This window comes from Emydura macquarii, unplaced genomic scaffold, assembly GCF_026122565.2.
Source record: "Emydura macquarii macquarii isolate MOO-44397 ecotype Brisbane River unplaced genomic scaffold, CSIRO-AGI_Emac_v2 contig_3517, whole genome shotgun sequence".
Lineage (NCBI taxonomy): Eukaryota > Metazoa > Chordata > Testudines > Chelidae > Emydura > Emydura macquarii.
Genome location: NW_027133654.1, coordinates 8,155,668 through 8,174,623, shown reverse-complemented (window position 1 = coordinate 8,174,623; position 18,956 = coordinate 8,155,668). Strand labels below are relative to the sequence as shown.

Genomic DNA, 18,956 nt, shown 5'->3' with positions numbered 1-18,956 from the left:
CCTGCCTGCTTAGCTGGTGCGGGGGAATATTCATGCTCCGAGCGCTGATCCCCTCTCTTCGTGGTGCCAAGTCGGGTCGGTGCTGATGGTGCCCTCTGCACCGACGGCACGCTGGGTACCACAGCAGAGCAGGTTGGTTCGGAGCCGGTCGGGGGCTCTGTGAGCGAGGCTTTCAGGCGGATTTTGGTCTGAAAGCCTTGCAGATCCGTTCTTCTCCTTATGAAGGCTTCCCCCCCATGCTTCAGGCAGTGGGGGTCACTTAACAGGAAAGCCTTCTCGCCGAAAGCACACGGCTTGAAGCCATGAGACCGGAGCATACCAGCTCCTGGTAAAATCTCAGCTAGACTATCTCAAAATCGCTAACTACCACTAACAACAATTATTATGCTAACAAACAAAAAATCCTTGCTTAAAGTTCAAAACGTGGGGAATTATGCGCTTGAAGTGCAAGCACAGTCAGTTCCAGTAACCGTCACGGGCGGAAAGAAGGAACTGAGGGGGTGTAGGGCCGGCAGCTCCTCATATACCACAGCATGGGTGCGGGGCTCCAGGGGGTGCCAGAGCTGGCCCTATGGGGTCTGCTAAGGGGAAAAAGTTCTGGGTAACTGTGCACAGAGGCGTGCACACACCTATAGTGGAATGGACGTGAGCAAGCACTTGAAGTTTAATTTAAAAAAAATTGAATTTGTAAAGGTTTACATAAAAATGTGAAGTGTTAGGCTAAAACATTTAGTTTCTACATAACAGTAATGAAATTTAAAAGAAAAGAAGCATACATCAACATCTGATTGCACTTTCCTATTGGACAGTTTTAAAAGCAGAATTAAGTCCCTTTCAGTTTGGACTCCAGGTGGCACTGCGTTGACTTAGTTGGGATAGCAGAAATGAAGTACTCCAAAAATATATAGCTTTGACAGACAATTGCTTTCTTTTATAGAAAGAAGCAGGGAAATAACTTTTCAATTAAGATTAGTTATTTTATTACCTGTTCCATCCACAGTCTATTAAGATTATGCTAACAAATTATAGTGTATGTCTCTGGTTTGGCAAGTGAGCTAGCAGAATACTAGTCAATGAGAACAGAAAGTAAGGCTAGCTGACCTCCTTGTGTAAATCTGCTAATGCAGGACATCTTCATTACAATATATTCTCAAGAGATGGGGCAATCAGTATCATATTCTCTAGGGAGGCTTCCAACAGTTTAGGAGACCTAGCCCTCAATGTTATGAAATGTTTCTTGGCATCTCTTTATACCATTTTGGCCCACCCAAATAATACCTTTTTCTTTAATAATTGTCTTTTTAATATTTAGAGATGTAGGATATCCATATTCAACCATATAATCAAGCAACACCCACATTCAGAATTTAATCATTCCACATAAGGTAACCCCTTCAGACTCCCTCATCTCCTTTATTTTTATTGCTCCTCTCTCTGTTCCACGAAGCTTACAGATGTCTTCCTAGCACAGAGTGCTTGGAACTGTGCCTAAAATGTAAGGTGTAATCTCACCAGTGTTGTACTGAGAAATTTAACTCCTTGTTACATGACATGTCTGTTGAGATAGCTAAAGCTCACATTGGGTTCTTCTTCTACCATCTCACATTGCAAATTTATCTAATCTACTGTTTAAGAGAAATTTTAACAACATCATTGCTTTCTACATATTTTCTCCTACCAAATAGCTGTGTCTCAAATGTAATTGCTCTATTTTATGTATTTCCTGCCCATGGGCTACACTGCGCCATCTGTTTTTTTAGCAAAACTCCAAGAGCTTTAAGGGGGTGCATTTTATGGCCCAAATGTTTTTAACCTTTCTAGGTCCCTTCATAGAACACTCTCCCCCTGGATTAATCCCTAGGTATGAAGAATGACAGGTAGATTGTGACAGTTTCTTCACCAAATAAGAAAGTCCAATATATAACTCAGGCTATTCATCACAAGGATTTTCATTACAAAGAGTAAAGAGGTTGGAGAAACCGACTATTCAAACAGGAATCCCCCTTAATCTAGCCTGCCTTGTCTCTGATGTTTTTTCAACATTTTAAAGTATCTTTTCTTAAAGGTATAGGCCCGATTTCAGATGGTATAAAACTGGCAGATTTACACCACGCCACACAGTTTGTTTGATTGTTGCTGTCCCTTTGAATAGCCTCAAACACTGAAATTGGAAATTTTAAATTAAACCTAAACTGATTTGAAATGAAATCATCATCATCATCATAATAATCATGTAAATATTTTTAAAAAAAACAATGCACATTTAGGCTTGTCAAACCCATCCTTTCAAAAACTGCCACAAATATTAAACTTTGTAGATTAAAATACAAATAGCTCCTTTATTGTTTTGGCTTGTTCCGTAAACATCCAAGAATGAAGCTTAGTTTGTCCATTGTAATTATACTGTACTACTGAAGAGTCAACTCTGGCTGTACTTCGTTCTTTATCTGTTCATTTCTCTTTTACAAAGTACCTATTTTGTCTTCCCCTTTCAATTTTTTCCACCTACTCCTTTTCTCTCCTAAGAAAACAATTCATCCAGCTCTTTCTGCAAAAAAGTGAAGTAGTGATTGGTGGTAATACTGAAATTTTTTAGCATCCATTTTTTGTTACAGCTGAATCTATGAAAGATATTAGGGTAGTGGCACACTCATATTTTTGGTGGGAAAATAAATAAGGTCAGACTGAAGTTTTCTGGTATAACATACAGTAGCCAGAATACTGAAGTTTCTCATTTTAAATCACAGAACTGTTTCCAGCCAATCATAAGCATGGAAAGTTTTTGTTCATATAATTATTTTCTTTTTCACCCTTTGGGAAACAGTGATTTGAGTCTTGCTATAGAAGGGTAATTCTTTGAGAATGATTACCATGTTCCATGTTGGTTTTTCTTTAGATTTTCAAAGTAATCCAAGATTTAACAAATGGACACCGGGCTGCCTTTTCAAACATTCCATCCCATTCTCTGAAACAAGTAGACTACACCATTTTCCAAAATTAATCCACTCAAGATGGCCAACAAAGTGAGCTTTTGGCTTAAATTCAAGGTAACTGCAAAAGAAAAACAGAACAAAATGCTCAGTATGTCCAATAATTGTATTAGTGTAGTTTAAACAGTTTGGGTCAAAACCTCTCTGAAGTCAATGAAAAGTTTGTGTGAGGCTTTAGATCAATGGGTATATTTAAGCAGGTCACACAGAAAAGATCTGCTTTAAGATTCTATGCACAGCTGGGAAGAAAATGCCTCTTGAAAAGCTAACACACTTTTCAAGTTCAGTAAAAATGATGAAAATCAAACATATATTTATTTGTGTGTTACAAAGTTACACAAAGCATGAATTCTATTTTCCTTCTATGTCCGAGTCACCCATATTAAGTTGCCTCAACTGATTTGCACCTACAGAGATAATTATCGTGAGATAAGTTTAAATTTTCCACATACACATTTTCTGCTTCATTCACTTTTGATAAGTGTCAAAATTTTAGACAAAAAACTATTTCAACACTTCAGAAATGAAACAGATTGAGCTTTTAAATCACTGAAAATGTAAGTGGAACAATGTAACAGCAACAGTCTCTCTTACATTTGACATTACACTAATAAAACAGAAGTAGAAAAGTACCTCTAATTGCTTGAGAGTTTGACGTCAGGACAAACAGTTTTATGAGTTTGAGGCACAAAGGCGTATAGTCATGTTCCCAAATAACAGCTGGAATCAGTAGAAGTTTTCCATAGCTAGACAACAGCAGGGCTTTCAGAAGTAAGATGAAGTCTGACTTTGTTTTCAGGCTCTCAGGTCTTGCTAGCCATAGAGCAGTAAAGATGCCAGTCAAATATGCAGTTTGTTCTGAGTGGGAAATGGGAGGAAAAACAGCATGATGCACCAAATCAAAACCTTTCTTGATTAATCTTAGTGAAATGACAAGTGCCAGATACAATTGAGCTACTGACTATTTGAAGAAATTTTTATAATCAGTCATGAACAAAACATCCTGACTACCCCCACACTTACCCCATATCTTTATTAGCCTAGCCAAGCATGACTAGTTCTACCAGTAACCCAAACCAGTACAATCTCATTCAAAAGGATTAAGTCACTTCTATCTATGACTACATGACTGCATGTATCACAGGAAAATTAATGTGCAAATTTTCCTCTATTTCTACTTTTCCTTCCTAAATACAGCCTGTCTTTTTAGCTAGCCTTTACCCTGTGAGCCAATGTCATCATTACTTATATTCCATGAAATGTTAGCAACAAGGAATCTTTTGGCTCAGGGAAGAACACAAAGGCTTACGGTATTATTGAACTACTAGGTCTTCCCTACATTAGTAACATTTGGATTAATTCACCATCAGTGCTGCTCCATCCATGGTAGCAATGGAGAAAGTGCTAGCGGAGACTGAGCTCAGAGGCACTTTTACCACCTTTTAATAAAAACCTGCTCAGAGCAAGGTTAGATGATACAGCAATATAAACACCAATCCTCATCTAGAGTAGCACTTTTGCTAAGGTTGTGCACAGGTGATGAATTACAGTTAGTTTTTGGTAGTGAAGTTACACCCCGAGACCGAAGGTCTTAAATATCATAGCTGAGAGAATCCTCATGGTTCTATTAGATGTGTCTGAGTTAGCCAGCAATATCACAAGGATTTGAATATCCTTTTTTTTTTTTTTGGTTTATTAAACAGTTTAATTTTTATTTTTTCCCCTTCTGTTGTTTCTGCACTTTTAGAAGCTTGGAAAACAACATTTTTCCCTACTACCAGGTTTGTCATTGTTCAATTTGGCAAATGTTTTAAAAAAATTATTTGTTTAAGGTTCAAAAGTCTACATGTTTTTTTCTGGTTACTGTTTATTTTCATAAGCATCATCCTCAATGTCATCTCAACTCTAAAAATAAACTTTGCAGTGAATCAATATGTAAGGAACTTACATTTCTAGTAGCCTCTACAACAAAAGAATAAAAATAGCATTTGGCCAGCCACAAGAAGTGGTTTTAGTTTTCTTTCCCTTCTCAAGGGCACATAAAACAAACTAGCTATAGAGAATCCATACAACATTTCCCAAAGTTTCTTAATGTTTTTAGAATAGGACAAATGAGAAACCTAAACTACTAATAGGGTGCATTACACAGGTTATAGTTAGTAGTAGTATATTTTGGACTGATCTGGCTTCAGCACGTGGAAAGGCAACTGGCATTAAAATGTTATGGTTGGCAATCTTAAATAAGATACAAAGCAAATGGCAGAACATGTTTGTTAACTGATATTTGAATCAATCCAATCTTACATAAAAATGCAGCATGCTGCTAATATCTTAGAATTTCAGTCTTTGGAATAAGGCATAGCTGCCCAATACTCCTTATAAACAACACTATGTAAATGAATGTATATTCAGACCTAATATTCTGAAATACTGTCATCTTCTGGTGCTTTGATATTTAATGCCGATCACCACAGGCTGCATTACAATCAGGTGATTGCCATGTGCAGTGGCATTAAAGGAAGGCAGGAAAAAGAATAAGAATAAATGAAGTAATTTATGTAGTGCTATTTTTCTCTGAAGGACCACAGAAATGTTTTAGACTGCCTATACACACGCCTTCACCCCTACCGCCACACACCCATTCTGGGATGGACTATGACATGCACAAATTCTTCAATGTATTCATCTTGATAAGATTTAATATAAGAAATCATTTGATAGTGATATGAAGTAATCATAGTTCTCACCTAAAGAAGCAATTCCAAACATTCTATAAAAATCCCATTCTTTGGCATATCTGATTAAGTCATCAGGGTCTGTGTTTTGACTTGAATCCTGTAGTTGCAGCCACCTGAGATAAGCTTCACAAAGCAAACAAAATATGCAAAGCTTCCCATGAATCTGATATGAAAGAATGTTGACAGCATCAGTATTACATATTTTTAATTCAAGGTAATCTCTTAGCATCTCTAGACATACAAGTGATGTAGCTTTATTACTTTTGCTCAGGAATGTAAATAAATTACTTCTGTTTAGTTCGTCTAGGTTAGCACACTTTTTAATAACAATTAGCTGCTTTAACATATTAGCCCAACTGGAGAGTTTGGGCTTGTCAAGTCACATGAGCAGCTCTGGGCAGAAGAAAGCATAAAGTTGTGGTATATGAATGTGTTTGGATGCGGAGGGGAAGGGGCTCAATACAAGCATAATTCAGTGTCTCAAACAGAGCTTAAAGTATCACCTGAAAAATGTGACTGTAAAAAGAATGCCACCAGGGAGAGTGTGGTGTCCACAATGTGTTTCCATATCTAATGTGCCTGGTTTATAAATAAAGTGAGTTTCCACCACTGGCAGTAAGAAAACTCAATCAGGTATCTGACTATCAGCCTAGTTTTTGCAGCGTGTGTACCATCCCCAATAGAAGTTTCTGGAACTGGAATTTACTATGCTTAACTGTTTTGACACAAAAGCTAGAATTAGATGCATTTTCCTCTTCCATAATTTTATTTGTTTACATGAATAAAAAAATATTGTCAGAATAGTGAGCACACATGATTTGGAATACACACAAGGAGCAGAGCTGTTGAACAATAAGCCATATTTCTATGGTCAGTTTTCTGACCAGAGCCACACTTTAAGATGCCACTCAGCAGCCTTTACTTAATGCACTATCACAACGAAATGCAATTCAGAGCATTTCTAATCTTGTTATGTATAAAAGCAAAGACAGATCATGGAACTGATGGGGGTTTTGATGAAGTACATCATAGCCTGAAGAGCCCTAAAGAGCTCTAAAGTTACTGTTCCAGCTGAAACAGAAAATTCTAGGAAAACAGAAATGAGATCTTTGGGGCAGGGATCACATTTTCTTATTTGTTTGTACATCTAATGCAATAGGACTCCAAATAAAGTCACCCTTTGCTGATCAGTAGCAGAATTTAGGACCCTGCAAGTCTCTTTCCCATTCAGAGCCAAAAATCAGTGAGATAGAGTCAGATATTTTCTTAGTGTGGTTAGTTTATTTACGAGGTGTATGCAAGTCCTGCTTTCTTGGGCAGAGGTGTTAAAGACAAATCCTCTTAAGCCTGGTCTGCACACAAAGTTGTGCCAGCATAACTAAAGATATGATATTATAATGATTTAGTTAAACAGGGGCTATAATTTTTCAGGTGCAAGCAAAACTGCTACAAGCCAGGTTTAAGCCATTTAAGAGTCCACACAAGAGTTGCACCAGTTTAAGTTACACTGGTGCAATTTCTGTGTATAGACAAGCCCTTCCTGAAGCCTCAAGTGAGATGTCTCTATCCTGTCCCCAGATGCAGGTGTTTTGCTCCTCTCACAAGTCTTATGGCCTAAACTCTATGCTCCTTTTCACCCTTCAGCTCCTGCACTTCTCACCTGGGAAACCACTAGTCCACAACTGCTCACTAAGACCACATGGCCTAGAAAGATGAGCCGGGGTGACTAACTTTCCTTTTGTGCAGCTGCTCTGCAACACAAAGGGCTTGTCTAAATGGTGTGACACTGCGCACTAGACAATGATCACTTGATGATTGCCTGTTCTGTTCATTCCCTCTTCAGTACCTGGCAATGGGCACTGTCAGAAGACAGGATACTGGGCTAGATGGATCACTGGTCTGTCCCACTATGACTGTTCTTATGTAAAGTGCTGTGCACTAACTGGCCTACATAGACCCTGCTGGCATGCACTAAAAGTTTTAGCAGGAACCAGCAGGGCTTACACTGGCCAGTTAGCGTGCAACACTTTGGTGCACTTTAGAATTCACACCCCTCCTGTATGCATTGTCACATTGTGTAGACATACGCATAGGAACTTCAGAGTTCCAACTGCCAGACACAGGAAAGAGTTTAACTCACATGATACTGTACTCTCAACAGCTCTGGGTCCACTCTTTGCATTGCAGTTTTAATTCTTTCTATGGCGTTTAACCCTGGGTGCTTATGCATCAGTGTTTCCAAATAGGAAAGCCATTATCACCTTTTGTCATAATAATTGTTTTACTACAGTAGAGGAAGCCTGTGAGAGGGTAGTACTTGTCTTTACTAGTATAGTAACATGTTAGCGTTGCACATTATACTATTGCTGAATTTAAAGAGAAGCATTTTTAGTATTGATTGTAGTTAGCAATTTGCAACAGAAGTAGACCTCTTCCAATGGTCAGAAACATGGCCCCTTCTTGTTCAACAGCTCTGCCCCTTTTGTGTATTCCAAATCATGTGTGCTCACTCTTCTGACAAAAATAAGTTTTTACTCTTGAAAGCATTATCTTTAATATGACAGCTGTGTTTGCGAACTCTACTTGGACATTAGCTCTCCTAGCAGCAGCTACAGAGTTTGGTATTCCACATGCTTTGTTTATAGCAGGGGTGGCCAACCTGTGGCTCGAGAGCCACAGTGGCTCTTTTACAGTTAAAGTGTGGCTTGTGCAGCCCTCTACACCTCCCATTCTCTGCCTACCAGCCTATGGTGGGGCTAGGGGCTTCAGTCCCACGGGAGGCACCTGCCAGGGCTCAGGGTTTCTGCCCCACGAGGCGCACCTGATGGGGTTTCAGCACTGCAGGGAGCGAGGGAGGGGACTCTTGGGGCTTCTGCCCCGTGGGAGGTGCCTGCCAGGGCTCAGGGCTTCAGCAGGTATGCCCCGTGGGGCAGAAGCCCCGAGTCCTGCCACAGGACTGAAACCTTAAGGCCTGGCAGGTGCGCCCCAGCTCTCAAACTTCTGAAGATTGTTGTATGCGGCTCAGAGTCAGTAAGTTTGGCCACCCCCAGTTTATAGCCCAAGAACCTTAATCTGGGCTGAGAATAAAATTGTAGTTAAACTTTCTAGGACTTGTGGAGGGGCAGTAGAAGGAAAATAAATTCCTAGGGCAGCTACTAAATCTTGTTTTCATTGTGATTCTTAAGTATTTGTCATCAGACGCTCATATCTTATACAAAGCTGAAGGGGCAGGGGGAAACCCAGCAACTTACATTTATCTTCGTATTGAAAAGAATATGCCTATAAACCTGCGTTTTGCATAAGATGGCATTAATCAAGATGATAACAGGATCATACTCAATGTACTTGTCCACAGGTTTCTGACAGGATTTCTGAAATTAACAAAGTAACAAGATGTAAGAATAAGCAAACAAGCATACATTTATTTAAAATCTGCTGTTCTGATTTGTTTAGCACAGCACCAATTTAGCAGCATCAAAGTATTTCATAAAGTTATGTCAGGATTTCTATGATGAAGCTCCTATTTTCAATGGATTTTAATTCAAACAAAAACAGTTAGCTCCAATTTTTTTATTGTGGCATTCAAGCTTTCAGTTGATTTCCCTGCACCCAACCAAATAAAAGTTATATCAGCTATTTTTATATGTTCTAAAATAAAGCTCTGATTTATATATAACAATAAATTACACCTACGTGTGTTACATGGTATTTTGTGTCATATCAGGCAAAGAGACAGATGGATGCCTTCAAACATCTAAGGAATGCACCAGCAGCCTGCTAAGGCTTGTTATGTGCGTATGGCTGATTCATATTTTCATTTTTTTTAAAAACCTAACCTTTTCTTTCAAGAATTTCTGTAATATAGAAGCTTAGAGTATTAGGCTAAGAGACAATGTTGCAGAAAAGAACTCTTTCCCTACTGTGCAGCCCTTTCACAGAAGTAAGTGGCCAGACATTTCAACTCACTTTATTATAAAAAGCATGCATTTGCATTACTGAAGAGTCTCCCAATTTAGTTTTCACACTAGGAAGTGTTTAAATGGCTGGCGGGCCACAAACTGCTGTTGAAGGAGAGCATGGCATTAGAGGATCTGACACCATTTCCTTTAGCTTCTCCCTCTTTTCACAGCGGATATTTCTTTTCTCCCTCCCTCCCCCATCTTAATATTAACTTCCACTCACATTTTTAAATGCACTACATGATCGCTGAGACACCCTGGAAGTGTGGAAACTTCAAAGTATTATATTGAGATGTGTATCAGACACTATGGACATTCAGCCTACTGCACCAATAAGCAGTGTATAATAATAACAATAACACCACAACCTAATTCTTATATAGTACTTTTTATCAGTAGCTCTCAGAGCACTTCACAATCTTTAACATACTTCCTTTGTGTTCCTGGCTGGCTGGTTTCCTGTGGAATCTGGAATCACTGTTGATTAGACAGACACCTAACTCTTTCAAGCTTTGCCCCCTGGAGGAAGTAAGATGAACTGTTTCTTTCCTATTTCAGGATGCTTGGGAAATAAATGCTACAAAACAGTATGAACAGTCAACCTGAGCTGATTTAGGGTGAAACTCACTCTGGAACAAAGAATTGACAAATCTGTGTAGGGACCTACCAGGATCCCATGTGGATGGTTAATACCTGGTAAACTGAGCATGTGTGTAGACTGTTTATTGTTTTATATTATGTCTTCTCTGTTATGTTTTTGTTCTAAATAAATACTTTGCTTTATGAAGGCTGACTGGTCATTGGTAAACCTTGTCATTGTCACTAGGAGACAGGAGAACAGCAACTGCAGAATTAAATTCAGACTTGTTAAAGTGGTCATAGTGAGATGCAGGAGGAAATTCCAGGCTAAATCCTCAGTCCAGCGGGAGAGGAGCATGAATTCCTGCCCTGAAAAAGGTGATGTGTAGAGGTCTGAGACCTGAGTGGGGGGTGTCCTCAAGGAGACCATGAAGGGGTCAGAGGTGCAGTTTACCTAGTGTCACAGTTCCAGGGTATCGGACTTATTTTAAAATATTTCTGCAGTGAAGTCCCAGCTGTGCACCACTGGAACTGGTACATGAGGGTCATGCCTTCAGAAATGCCCAGTCTGTTTGCCAGAAGTTGTAATTTGTGTAATTCCACAAACAGCCAAACTCTCATAATTAAACAGGATATCTCTCTGGAATCATAGGGATTCTGGGTGTTCCGAGTTCATTTATCCCCATTTTAATCCCGTTATTGTTGAAGAGTTTAAGAATCCAAAAACAGTTAATTAAATTCACCAGAAACCTGACTCCATCAGTATTGAAGCCATCATCAGGAGCACTGAATCAAGAGGCTTCGTGATAGCGGTATGGTGCCCATGCAAGATGGTATCTTTTGGCCAGGTTCTATCTAAAGGAACCACATTTTGGACCAGAGGAGAGAATGTTACATGGGATTATATAGCAGGACAGAGTCAGAGGTAACGACTCAATTAACTAGCAGTTTGATAGGCTGGTAATTAAAGCCAGAGAGATGGAAGAAACGATACAATTAACTGAAGAATGTAACTTGACCATTTAAGAGTGTGTGAAATCTACCATGGAACAGATTACAGTTCTAATTAAAGGCAATGTCTCACTTCATTTTTTTCCTAAAGGAGAATCATAAAAGAACATTCTGAAAGGCAGTAATTTACACAGGCTTCAGGCTGGTGTAGCACAAGAAAACACTTAAAACAAATGGTTCTATATAAGTATATTCATAGACGCTCTGGATAGGTCGAGGCAAAAAGAACTCACGTTTGAACACAAGGGAATAGTGTAGGTATGTGATGGAGGGACATGCAAGGTGCTCCCATGTTCGCATTAAAAGCGCAATGCTTTAGAGCATGGATGTGTAAGTGGAAATCTAGGGGTGACTTCTCTATTTGGAGACAACAAAGAAAAGAAGGATGACAGAGCTAAAGTAAGGGGACATGCAGAAAGACTCTAGGCTAAAGGAGGTCAACTAAGCAAATGCCTGTGTCAAGGATACTGGCACCGTGCAGCTAGTGAATGATTTGCACACAGAGCTTAAATGATTTAAAAATACAGTTTAAAAATACCAGACCATCCGACACTACCCAGACTGGGGACACAGATATTCCAAAAGGTAATCCTGTGAGGAGGCTGCTGGGTACAATTTTGATTACAACTATGGATTTTCTGCTTTGCAACTGCTGGAAGCCATAAACACACAAAAAGCATGAAACAGCCAAGATGGCATCATGAGGAGGTGTTCTAGCCAGTCATCACCAACACATACTATGCATGTAACACAACAGAAAGGGGATTAGCAGGAACAAAAGCCTATTACATCACAAAACCATGCCTGAGCGTTTTGACAAATTAAATAGTCTGCAATAACTGCTGGAGCATGTAAATTGATCACCTTTCCTCAGTCATCTTGCAGAGATAAAATGTATTGAAATAAGGGAATTACTTATTTTTAAATTAGACCATTTGAGTCTTAGATTGAATTGAGGTTAAATCCTCTGCCTTTATCCTGCCACTAGTGGCCGGATTTGCATAAACTCCCTCAGACTAATAGTAGGGAAACACTTCTACTACTACATAATTCTTCTGAATTATGTAAACAAGAATGAGAAAATAACCTATTTTATTTTCCAGCATTGCTTTTAGATGCCTGACAGCTTCTTTACCCCGGCTCCACCACCTGAATACTTAGTTCTCATCCTTGTTTTTTCTCTCTCCTTGATTGCAAAATAAATAAATAATGAATAAATAAATAATAAAAGGGGGGAGGAGGGACTTTTAAATTAAATTTTAACTTCAGAAAAGCTAAATGCAGATGTGTGTATTGCTATATTAATCCATCTGTTTTATTGCAAAGTGTGAGGGAGACTCTGGTTGAATTACATAGAACTGCTTTGAACTGATTATTTGGATTTGGGATTTTTAACCCCACTGAAGCCCTTTTAAATGTGGCTAGGTGTTTCCCTACCTTTTATCAATTAGGTTTGTTTACAAAAATTGAAATTTTTTCTCTCTCAATTTTTGTGCATTACATACCTTGATAATGTCCCTTTACTCTCTTTGCAGCGTGACTCCAAAATGGGAGGCAGGATCATCCTTTAAATATGGACACCCAAGATAAAGTAAATCATATATCCTCTATATTCCCCAGAGCACGGAGACATGGAGAAAACTTCTGCTGAAAAATGGCAATTGATAGCCAACATGTAGAATTTGGTGAATTTATGTATGGATGGTCACATGGCCATCTAGTAGATCTCACTAATGGAGACATGACTTCTTCATCTTCAGATTGTTTGTGCTCTTACAGTATGAACTTTGATGCTTGATGGAAGGAAGAATATTTCTTGAATTTACTTTATGACTGAATGCTATGACAGTTATCAGGATGACCAGTCTGAACAGACAGTGCAATACTGGGTCTCATCAAAGAAGGCTCCCACCTTCAAAAGCTCATCTGATTAGAGATAGTAATTATAGGAAAGTCTGCTTTAATGGATAGAAAGTATGACAACACCTGCCACAGGGATTCAACTCAATTCTTTTAAGGACCAGATTGAGGTTCCAAGGTTGTGCTCTATAGCCTTGTGGGGCTAGAAATAGGGTAATTGACTTAAAGAAGTATGTCAGGGTTTGATAAAACTTCCTCTTTTTGAACACACAGACCATTATAGTACAGATACATAATCTTTTGCTTGGACAATATCATTCACCCACATTAGACCCTTCCTGGAGGAATTCGAGGCAATGTTTCATTTGGTTAATGTGATGGCTAAACCATTGATTTTGCTTCAGCCAGTAGGACAAGTTCTATTTGTTGACTACTTTTCAGGGTCTTGAATGTGATATTCTAACCTCATCCAAGTATCCATTTTGAACGTATTTGGTGTGGGACGGAGGATTTGGTTTTTAACAGCAGACCTCATCTGTGAGGTAGATACATTGGTTGGTCCAACTCTAAGTTAATTGGGCCACAGAAATTTAGACTTTTCCGGCATAACTGAATCACTGCTGCTTTCTCCATGCTATCTTTTGCATGATCCTGGGGATCCAGGGAAAAGGTAAAAATGTATATAGCAGAGACCTTGCTCTGCTTTTGCAACACTGAGATAATAAACTTTTTACTCTGCCCAGGACAGAAGTTGTTTTTCTCTCTTGGGCTAGCCTAATCCTGTTCTTCCTAATTTATTTGTGGAAAAACATCAAACACGTTGACCGTCATGACAAGAATCCTATGGAAGGAAGACTGTCCTCAATAAGTTACTGTGTTCCAGCCACTGGATGCTGTGATCTTTCTTTGTGATACCCATTCTTTGGACTGAACTGGGCCCTTTCTATCATTCTCAGCTACCATTTGATATATGGATTGCTCTGCCTGGTTTGCTAATGGGTGGCCTACCTTTGAAAAAACATCTATTTACTACTCGAGGGAGTGGAGAACAGATGATGGGACCTTGACTTAGGCTAATGGATGTGACAGGGTGAGATCTGGAGCTACTGCATAGGGATCATGTGAATCCTGGCTCTTGAGACATGTCTGTGTACATGATCAGCATTTCCAATAAGCCTCAATAAGAACTGGAGTTTTATTTCTGTGATTCCACTTGTTTTTGATTATAGTCATTTTCACCTTCTGTCAACATTCTTCTGAGATAAGATATTGCACCTAATAAGATTCATCCTCAAATCTGGTTTATGATGATTTCCCTTCCTCCATGTGTCTGTGTTTATCGGGAATCCAAAATACTTCAAAAACCATATCCCCTGTTTTTGTTTCAGCTTTCTCTCTGTACAGAGCCCTGATCAGAATTTTCCAGGAAGAGATGGGAATGAATTTCCTTCTTCCTTAACCAACATTAATACTACCATGACCTTGAAAGAGACCCTGGAATCACTCATCACATCACAATGATCGGAACTGAAGGGAAAAAATACCATTCATATGCAAAGTGGAGAATTGTCTGTTGGATGATAAAATTGGAATATGAAGATAAGCTTCATTAAGGAATTTCTTTGGATATTTCGTATGGAGCCTTGCTCTAATTGTTCTTTGTTTCCTGAAGCTAGAAATAGTATGGGAACAGCTCTAGATGGGCTATAGGTTATATAATTTTGATCTGAAGTTGATGATGTATGGCTTAATTAATATACTGGCATCTCCGTGGACTGCTGGAGATGCATGGGCATCACTAATGGGCCAAAACTGTTCCTGTGATTCTTCCACAGAGCATCCCCCTCTGAACAATGTCCAGTGACCTCATTTTGAACCAAGTTTTAGGTAGCCCTTTCCCCCACAACATGAAAGAAAATCTGGCACTACATAGGGGTCAAACTCCAGACAGGGCTGCTCAAGAGTCATGCAGATTTCTCTGAGGCAACTCACCTCACCTTAGCATCCTAGACTTGTTTCAGCTACCATTTGCAAAGCTGCATTCTCTCTTGTACTTCAGGGATTGCTTCAACTTGCCATGTGACCTGCATTCCATTCTCTATAGTTTGGCAGGAGTCAAGATTTTAAGTCTACTTTTCCAATGACTTTGTAAATAGCCTGAGCTTTCCACAAAGTTTCCCCATTGTATCACTAAAAGCTGGGAACCCTCCATTAACCTCAGTCCATGAGGGATAGGAAGAGGCGGGGCCACAAGGGGAATGTGGTGGCGGTTGCACCAGGGAAGGCTTAGCTTCTTACTCGGGTAAGAGTAATTTATTATTATTTATGTAATTTAGTGTTATCATTATGTGTGTTTACAGGGGTTGTGTGTGTTTATGGCCAAGCTGAGAGGGGTGGAGGGCCCGTATTTTACATAGTGTTAACTAATGGGGCTATCCCTCAAAAATGTTGGGAACCACGGTTGTATGTGACCTGATTTCTCACCCACTACTAGAAATATTCACAAACAAACCATGGGCATCAAGAATACATGCAAGTACTACCAAAAATTGAAAACCATAAATAAGGAAAGGTCAAAATAGTGCTTAAATAAAAAGGATATTTCAAACTTAACTGAGAGGAAAACAGGAGTAAGCCTTTAAATGCCAATGAAATGCCCTGGATAAAGTGAGGTATGTTGGAGGCAGATAACTGTCAAGAAAAAAGGTTAAATATCCATAATAATAAAAAAAGAAATGCTCCTAAAGTAGGTACTGCTTGGTAAGTACCAGTACCGACTCTAATGAGGACATTAAAGACTGCGATATGAAGGAGTAATTATAATAGTTCTCAGATGCACATAAAAGTGACCACCACTCTAATCCTGGTATTGAGGCAGGCTGCGTCCCAAATTCATTCAAGGCACTACTGCAGAGTAATCTTCAGGTCTGGGTTTTGAAACACATGAAACCCAGAGGTGAGGGATGGGTCCACTTTGCAAAATAGTCCTGACTTTAGTATGAAACTTGTGAGGTCTGGTGGCATGAGAGTACCCTGAACTAGGCACAGCTAGCTAGCAATTGGGTACAGTCCACTGGAATTTGCTCCTGGAAAACACCTGACTATTACTAAGACTGCCACTGGCCACCAAGTTGAGGGGAAGAGGAAAGATCCATTCCAAACACATATCCTGACTACTGGGAGTGATAGCAAGAGGAAGGGTAAGTAGACAGAAAACAAACAAAATATTTAGACTGGGGATTTGGTAGAATGAAAGATTAAAGAGATGAGGGACCAAGAATAATCACACTGCACAAGCTAATAATCCTAAATATACACCCTCACTCTCCCTTTACACTCCCAGAAGACAAATCCTGGCTAGGATGATAAGATGCCCTATTTTTGGTAGGTCTGCCTTATTTATCAACACGCCAGACCTATACAGACCATCAAAAGGGCTGAATGGTTGACATTGTTGCTTTACCTTTTTTAATGTCTGTTCAGTTTAAAAAAGAAAAAAGAAAAGAATTAAAATGAGTTTCAAGAAATGCACCTGCTGCTGAGTCTTGCTGCAGATTCCTATTTCTTCTGTTGCTAGGTAAAAGTTCCCAAAAGGAGAACTGATTATAAAAAAAGGGCTGAAAAATGCTCAAATGAAACAAATGCAACAAAACAGAGAATCACTTTTAGTTACTTATAATCTTAGGTAAAAAAAAAATTCAGACTGGAATGTGATTTGTAGGTTGGCAGTAACTAAGGCAGTTGCTAGATCGGAGACAGGAAACCACCACCAACATCAGAGAGCTGCCCTGAAAGCTAGTACAGATGTTTAAAACAGTCAGAGACACATAGATTCATTCATCTGAAAGCCTCAAATTGCTTTGCAACTGGGAGCTGTCTATTATTATATCCACCTGGCAGCCTGAGAAGCCGAGTGCGAACGTCCAAGGCCCCGCGCGGGGGCTTTGCCTGAGCCCGGGCATCCTCCCCGCTGCAGCCAGGGCAGGATTGAGCCGTTAGTAACCGAGTGGGGGAGAGATCCCAGGTTTTTGATTCGCGGGGTCGGGTCAGACAGCCGGGGTAATCCCTTCCAGAGCGCCGCGCGCACAGGGGCTGCCCCCGAGGAGCTGCACCTGGGGATGGCGGGAAGTGTTGCCAGGGCGGGCGGAGCAGAAGCGCGTTTGTATTTACAACGCAGGAAGCCAAAGGGAGGGGGGGGGGGCGCTCACTGAAACACCCACCCCGGGGCGAGCTCAGGGGGCCGGGGCACCGATCCCCCCGAACCGGGAGACACAGCCTGGGCCCGGGGGACCCCCTCCCCCAATATATCACCCGCCTCAGACCCCCTCCGACCCGACCCGACCCGGCCCGGCCCGGCCGACTCACGCAGATGGCGATGCGCAGCACCCCGCGCTGATAGTCCCTGTAAAGCTCTGGAGCCTCCCGGTTGCACTCGACGCACCTGTAGCCGCCGCCGGCTGCCCCCATCCCTGGAGAGCGGCCGTTGCCTGCCTGGTGCGCCTGCGCCTCCCGCACGCTTCAACTCGCCTCGCGGTTCCGGGGAAGAAGCCCCGCGCGCTGCAACCTGGGAGTTGTAGTTTCCAGACTGCGCTCACTCCGGGGACGCCAACGGCCTGAAACTACAAGTCCCATGAGGGAGCGAGGCCGCAGCCTCCCCCACCCGCCGCTCTCTGGCGGCGAGGAACCACCCATCGGACAGGAAAAGGGGGGGCGCACGCATGCGCGCTGAGAAGATGGCATCTGCCACCGGGAATGGGTTCTGGAGCTGTTGCTGGGGCGCCGTTGCGCCGGGGCTGCTCGTGGTGCTGCTGCTGGCGGCGGCCCGGGCAGCGCTGGCCCTGACCGAGCAGTACCCGGCCCTGTCGCTGCTCAAGCAGGAGTTGCACCGGCAGCAGCGGCAGGGCCAGGCTGGGGGCTGCCCCCAGGCGCCGGACTGGGGAGAACAGTACTCGGCCGAGTGCGGTGAGTCGGGCCGGGCCACGTCCTGCCCCGCTGCCTGCCGGGGAAGCCGCCGCCGCCGCCGGGCCAGGGACAGCGGAGGGGAGGCCCTAGGCAGGCGGCAAGGAGCGGTGCGTGGGAGAGGCTCCCCCTTGTCGCGGGGCTCCTTTGTGTGTGTCCCCCCCCCGGCCCAGAGAGCCTCCAGGTGGGAGCGGCGCGTCACCGGGCCTGTGTGTGTGATTGTGTGCGCGCGCGCGCGGCGCGTCACCTGGCGACTGGGGGCGGAGGCGCGCGGCGTGTCACCTGGCGGAGGCAGTGCGCGCGCGGCGACGTGTCTCCCCCCCAACCCCCCGGTCTCCGTGGCTCTCGTGAGGTGGTTGCGGTCACTCTTTGCCCTGCGCCCCGGCGTCCTTTCTCCCAGCCCGCTCATGGGTCCCCTCGCTACTGTGCTTCCCCTAAGAGCAGCCGGCTTGGCCAGCATTGGCCTGGCTCTCGCCCTCCTGTGCCCTGAGCCTGTGTCAAGCCCCTGAAGTGGGTGAGGCGACTGTTAAAAACCCTCGTTAGGTATTTGCCAACTCAAGGCCATGGTCTGAAGTGGACTTCTCCCCTTCTTTGAGCGTGTCTTGGGGAAGGAAGGGGTGCGGGTGACGAGGCACTGCTAGTGAACTTCACTTCAGTTCTGTGCTTTGCGAGCCTGGGATGACCCTGGAGGTGACTGAAAATAGAGTAGGAAAAACAAAGCACAGAGTGATCTCTTGTCACAGGGACACTGAACAAGTTCAGGTAGCAGAGAGAACTTTGGCTCCCATCCTCCCAGCTGCTTTGCACAGGCAAATGCCCTGGGGCTCAGCTTGGGCATGAATCCATGAACATGAAGGAGT

General features: G+C 42.1%; 2 protein-coding genes across 4 annotated transcripts in view; one reads left to right on the top strand and one right to left on the bottom strand.

Annotated features, from left to right (window-relative positions):
• Positions 1-2,319: 2,319 nt before the first annotated feature.
• ARV1 (ARV1 homolog, fatty acid homeostasis modulator) lies at positions 2,320-17,775 on the bottom strand. Its single transcript, XM_067536005.1, has 5 exons — positions 17,503-17,775; positions 8,980-9,099; positions 5,738-5,891; positions 3,624-3,848; positions 2,320-3,051 (listed from the first exon to the last, which is right to left on the bottom strand). The coding sequence occupies exons 1-5, from the start codon at positions 17,602-17,604 to the stop codon at positions 2,945-2,947; spliced, it is 708 nt and encodes a 235-aa protein (XP_067392106.1). The 5' UTR covers positions 17,605-17,775; the 3' UTR covers positions 2,320-2,944.
• Positions 17,768-18,956, top strand: part of TTC13 (tetratricopeptide repeat domain 13) — a 57,037-nt gene continuing 55,848 nt past the window's right edge. For 2 of the 3 annotated variants that reach the window (XM_067536004.1, XM_067536003.1), the window contains exon 1: positions 17,841-18,099. In XM_067536004.1, coding sequence (XP_067392105.1) covers positions 17,856-18,099 — 244 coding nt within the window. In that variant the 5' untranslated portion in view covers positions 17,841-17,855. Of the gene's footprint in view, positions 18,100-18,956 lie in introns of all 3 variants that reach the window. The other variant, XR_010917623.1, reaches the window with a different exon arrangement.